Below are 6,361 nucleotides of genomic sequence, written 5' to 3' on the forward strand. Positions count from 1 at the left end.
AGACATGTCTTGCTTTCTACTCTTGAAACAAAAGTTTTTGGTCTTGAGCATATTAAAGATTTGTATAAAAGTGACCTTGAATTTTCTTCAATTTTTTTAGCTTGTGAGCATACTGCCTTCAATGGGTATTTTAGGCACAATGGCTATTTATTTAAAGAAAAAAAAACTATGTGTGCCTAAAGGTTCCATTAGAGAATTACTTGTAAAAGAGGCGCATGAGGGAGGACTAATGGGTCATTTTGGGGTTTCTAAAACTCTAGAATTCTTAAAAGAACATTTTTATTGGCCTCACATGAAAATTGATGTCCAAAAGCTTTATGAAAGATGCATTGTGTGTAAAAAGGCTAAATCAAAAGTTATGCCTCATGGTTTGTATACTCCTTTACCTGTACCTGAATTTCCTTGGATTGACATTTCCATGGACTTTGTTTTGGGGCTGCCTAGAACAAAGAATGGCAAAGATTCTATTTTTGTAGTTGTGGACAGGTTTTCAAAAACGGCACATTTTATTCCATGTAAAAAGGTGGATGATGCGTGTCATGTTGCTGATTTATTCTTTAAGGAAGTGGTGCGCCTACATGGCTTACCAAGGAGCATTGTCTCTGATCGTGACTCCAAGTTCTTAAGCCATTTTTGGAGGGCTTTGTGGGGAAAGGTGGGTACAAAGTTATTATTTTCCACTACTTGTCATCCCCAAACAGATGGACAAACTGAAGTAGTAAATAGAACTCTTTCTACTCTTCTTAGGGTTGTTCTTAAAAAGAATTTAAAAATGTGGGAGGAATGGTTACCTCATGTAGAGTTTGCTTACAATAGGGTTGTCCATAGCACTACACAACATTCACCTTTCGAGATTGTGTATGGTTTTAATCCTTTAACACCTCTTGATTTGTTACCATTGCCTAACACATCTATTTTGAAGCATAAAGATGGGAAAGCTAAGGCTGAATTTGTGAGAAAATTGCATGAACAAGTATAATTGCAAATTGAAAAGAAAAATAAAAGTTATGCAAAAAGTGCAAACAAAGGGCGAAAGAAAGTTATTTTTGAACCCGAGGATTGGGTTTGGATACATATGAGAAAAGAGAGATTCCCATCACAAAGGAAGTCCAAACTTCAACCTAGGGGAGATGGACCATTTCAAGTACTTTCAAGGATCAATGACAATGCCTACAAAATAGAACTTCCAGGTGAGTATGGGGTAAGTACTACTTTTAATGTGGCTGATTTATCTCCTTTTGATGTAGGTCTAAATTCGAGGTCGAATTCTTTTCAAGAAGGAGGGAATGATGAGGACGTAATCCAAGACATAAATGATACAATGCAAAGCTTAGGAGGTCCTATGACAAGGGCACGTGCAAGAAGAGTCAATGATGCTTTAGTTCACTTCATGATCAAGTCAATATAATGCATGGGCCAAATTGAAGAAAAAGTGCCCAAGTTTATTCTTATCATCCAAGCATGTGATAAAAGGCCCAATAATGCATAAATAAATAAAAATAAAGGAAATACCAATAACCACACTATAATGGACGAAAATTGCAAGAGAAGTGGTAAATAAAGAATTGCCATTATTCTGCCCTTTCAAGAACCCCACTATCTCTTCTTTATTTTGCACTTTCTTTGTAATAACTCAACCCACTATCATGATAATTAGTGCCTGAAACCTTTTGTTTTCTTAGGAGTTAATTTTTACTTATTTCATCATCTTAAGCCATTCCTATATAAAGGAGGCATGTATCTTCTTTTTGGATCAATGAATTTTGGCAAGTTTACACATTGTGTAAGTGAGAGTATTTGCTCTTAGGTTCTGGATTGGACCAAAATTGATCTTATCAAGAAATCCTTTTCTTGTGGCGATCCTCATCCATAGGCTTATCATTCTCTCTTGGATTAGAAAGAGTGTGGCGCCCCTTCTACTTAATTCCATTTCTTATTTCTCCTTTATTTCATATCAGTCTCGTTTATTTTATATGCATGTATCAAATTCTGTCATTCTTTCAATTATAAGGCAGATTACTTCCTTTGAGTCACAAAAGAATTAATATTCCAAAAGTTAACAAAGTTGTTTCAGGAATTTTGAAGGAAATGCATAAGTCTCAAAAGTTGGTGCATATAAGAAGATGAAGGCGCTACTAGGAGCTCAACATGTGTGGGATATCGTTGAGAAAGGCTTCAATGAGCAAGATGAAGCCTCGCTAAGCCAAGGTGTAAATGAGACATTGAGGGAGTCAAGAAAGAGAGACAAGAAAGCTCTCTTCCTCATTTATCAATCGGTGGATGAAGATACATTTGAGAAAATATCCAATGCAACGACGACCAAAGAAGCATGGGACAAGCTTCAAACTTGCAACAAAGGAGTGGAACAGGTGAAAAAGATTCGTCTTCAAACTCTTAGAGGTGATTTTGAACGTTTATTTATGGAAGAGTCCGAGTCAGTTTCTGATTACTTTTCTCTAGTATTGGCCGTAGTCAATAAACTTAAAAGGAATGGCGAAGATGTTGATGAGGTGAAAGTCATGAAGAAAATACTTCGCACTTTAAATCCAAGTTTTGACTTCATTATTACCAACATTGAAGAAAACAAGGATTTAAAGACCATGACTATTGAGCAACTCATGGGTTCCTTACAAGCATACGAAGAAAAACAAAAGAGAAAAATTAAACAAAAGGAGGCTATGGATCAACTACTACAACTCAACATAAAAGAAATAAATTATGCGAATTACAAGAGCCAAAGAGGACGAGGTCGTGGCCAAGATCGTGGGCGTGGACGAGGACATGGAGGAGAAGGAAGAGGCAGTTACAACAACTACTCTAACAATGGAGAAAGAAGTTGGAATCCACAAGCAACAAGAGGTCGTGGAAGAGGAAATTCATGGTCGAGGTGTGACAAATCACAAATCAAGTGCTTCAACTGCAACAAGATCGGTCACTATGCATCTGAGTGTAGATTCTCGAAGAAAATTATGGAGAAAGTTAACTTTGTAAAAGAAAAAGGCGGAGAAGAAGAAACTTTGTTGCTCGTGTGCCAAAACGAAGTTAAAGAGAAAAGAAACAAATGGTACCTCGACACCGGTGCAAGCAATCACATGTGCGGCGATTGAAGCATGTTCGTAGAGATCAATGAAGCGACAACTGACAATGTCTCATTTGGAGATGACTCAAAGATACTGGTCAAAGGCAAAGGTAAAATTCTTATACGCTTGAAGAATGGGAGTCATCAATTCATATCCAATGTCTTCTATGTTCCTAACATGAAGAATAATATTTTGAGCTTGGGACAATTATTAGAGAAAGGCTATGACATCCACTTGAAAGAACATAGTCTTTTCTTAAGAGACTGTAGACATAACTTGATTACTAAGGTGCCTATGTCAAAGAATAAAATGTTCCTCTTGAACATTCAAATGATGTTGCAAAGTGTCTCAAGACTTGCTATACCGACTCTTCGTGGCTATGGCATCTACGATTTGGACATCTCAACTTCGACAGTCTAAAATGCTTGTCAAAGAAGGAGATGGTGAGAGGCTTGCCTAGTATAAACCATCCAGACCAACTATGTGAAGGATGTCTAGTTGGGAAGCAATTCCAGAAAAGCTTTCCAAAGGAATCAACGTCAAGAGCGACAAAACCACTAGAGCTCATACACACCGATGTTTGTGGACCAATCAATCCAAATTCTTTTGGTAAGAGTAAATACTTTCTCCTCTTTATTGATGATTATTCTAGAAAAACATAGGTTTATTTCTTGAAGGAGAAGTCAGAAGTGTTTGAAAACTTTAAGAAGTTCAAAGCCCTTATGGAGAAAGAAAGTGGTCTTTCCATTAAGGCCATGAGATCTGACCGAGGAGGAGAGTTCATTTCAAATGAGTTCCAAAAATATTGTGAAGACCATGGAATCCGCCGCCCACTAACAGTGCCAAGATCACCACAACAAAATGGAGTAGCAGAGAGAAAGAACCAGACCATACTTAACATGGTGCGAAGCATGCTTAAGAGCAAGAAGATGCCTAAAGAGTTTTGTGCCGAAGCAGTGGCATGTGCGATTTATCTTACAAACCGTTCCCCAACAAGAAGCGTGCATGAGAAGACACCACAAGAAGCATGGAATGGAAGGAAGCCTGGGATCTCTCACCTCAAAGTGTTTGGAAGCATTGCCTATACTCACGTTCCTGATGAAAGGAGAACAAAGCTCGATGATAAAAGTGAGAAGTATGTATTCGTGGGTTACGACTCAAGCTCTAAAGGGTACAAACTCTATAATCCAAATAGTGGAAAGATTGTCATAAGTTGTGACGTGGAGTTCGAAGAAGAAGATTGTTGGGATTGGAGTGTCCAAGAAGACAGGTACAATTTTCTTCCTTACTTTGAAGAAGAAGACGAGATGGAACGACCAATGATAGAGGAAAATATTACACCACCGGCCTCACCGATACCAAGGTTGGATGAAACAAGCTCAAGTAAGAGGACACCACGACTAAGGAGTATTGAAGAGCTTTATGAGGTAACCGAAAACATAAATGACATTAACCTTTTTTGCCTTTTGGGTAATTGCGAGCCTCTAAGTTATCAAGAAGCAGCTGAAAACGTAAAGTGGAGAGACACCATGGAAGAAGAAATCAAGTCAATCACGAAGAATGATACATGGGAACTTACTACACTTCCACGAGGACACAAAGCAATCAGAGTAAGATGGGTGTACAAGGCGAAGAAGAATGCAAAAGGATACGTGGAGAGATACAAAGAAAGATTGGTGGCGAAATGCTATAGTCAAAGACAAGGAATTGACTATGATGAGGTATTTGCCCCCGTTGCTCGTCTTGAAACTATTAGACTGATCATTTCTTTGGCAGCCCAAAATGAATGGAAGATATATCAAATGGATGTGAAGTCGGCCTTCTTGAATGGTTTTCTCGAAGAAGAAGTTTATATCGAGCAACCACATGGCTATGAAGTAAAAGGGCAAGAAGAAAAAGTCTTGAAGTTGAAGAAGGCATTGTACGGACTCAAGCAAGCACCGAGAGCTTGGAATGTTCGAATCGACAAGTACTTTCAAGACAAGAACTTCATCAAGTGTCCATATGAGCATGCACTCTATATTAAAGCGCAAAGTGGAGATATTTTGATTGTGTCCTTATATGCTGATGACTTGATCTTCACAGGGAACAATTTAAGCATGTTCGAAGAGTTCAAGAAAGACATGTCAAATGAATTTGAGATGACAGATATGGATCTCATGACATATTATCTCGGCATCGAAGTAAAGCAAGAAGACAAAGGGATTTTTATCACCCAAGAAGGTTATGCCAAATAAGTCCTTAAGAAGTTCAAGATGGATGATGCCAATCCAGTTGGCACCCCAATGGAATGTGGTAGCAAGTTGAGTAAGCATGAAAATGGAGAGATTGTTGATCCAACTCTTTACAAAAGTTTGGTTGGAAGTCTGCGTTACTTGACAAGTACAAGGCCGAATATTCTCTATGTTGTAGGAGTCGTAAGTCGCTACATGGAAGCTCCAACAACAACTCACTTCAAGACGGCAAAAAGAATCCTTCGATACATCAAAGGTACAACAAACTTTGGCTTGCACTATTACTCTTCTAACAGTTATGAGATTATTGGCTATAGTGATAGTGATTTGAGTGGAGACTTGGATGATAGAAAAAGCACTACTGGTTTTGTGTTCTTTATGGGAGATATTGCTTTCACTTGGATGTCAAAGAAGCAACCTATCGTCACACTGTCAACTTGTGAAGCTGAGTATGTTGCCGCCACACCATGTGTTTATCATGCAGTTTGGCTAAGGAATTTGTTGAAAGAATTAAAAATGTCACGAGAAGATCCTGTCGAAATATGTGTTGACAATAAATCAACACTTGCTTTGGCAAAGAATCCTGTATTTCATGAAAGAAGTAAGCACATTGACACTCGTTACCACTTCATAAGAGAACGCATCAAGAAGAAGAAGGTGAAGTTGAAGTATGTGGTGTCTAGAGATCAAGCTGCTGACATTTTCACCAAGCCACTCAAATTGGAAACTTTCGTGAAGCTAAGGAATATGCTTGGAGTCACAAATCAAGTTTAAGGGGGGATGTTGAAATGTTAAACTTGATTTGAGCCTAATTTTATTATTTGATTTTGGGCTTAGTTTATTTTGGGTAATGTTTCTAGAAAAGTCTTGTAGTATTTGGAGTATCTAGATATTTCTTAAGATTGTAATATTTTCTAGAATACTCTTTGAATATCTAGAGTTGAGAACTCTCTAGAATTAGTATGTCTAGAGTTCTCCTTAGACTACTATAAATAGAGATGTAATCTTACACTTTTGCATCAAACAAAAATACAAAATTCTCTCTTC

General features: G+C 37.8%; 1 protein-coding gene across 1 annotated transcript; it reads left to right on the forward strand.

Annotated features, from left to right (window-relative positions):
- Positions 1-5,335: 5,335 nt before the first annotated feature.
- LOC127103884 (secreted RxLR effector protein 161-like) lies at positions 5,336-6,088 on the forward strand. The gene has a single exon (XM_051041124.1). It carries the CDS (start codon positions 5,336-5,338, stop codon positions 6,086-6,088), a length of 753 nt encoding a protein of 250 aa, XP_050897081.1.
- The last annotated feature ends 273 nt before the right edge of the window (positions 6,089-6,361 follow it).

Source organism: Lathyrus oleraceus, chromosome 7 (genome assembly GCF_024323335.1).
Source record: "Lathyrus oleraceus cultivar Zhongwan6 chromosome 7, CAAS_Psat_ZW6_1.0, whole genome shotgun sequence".
Classification (NCBI taxonomy): Eukaryota; Viridiplantae; Streptophyta; class Magnoliopsida; order Fabales; family Fabaceae; genus Lathyrus; species Lathyrus oleraceus.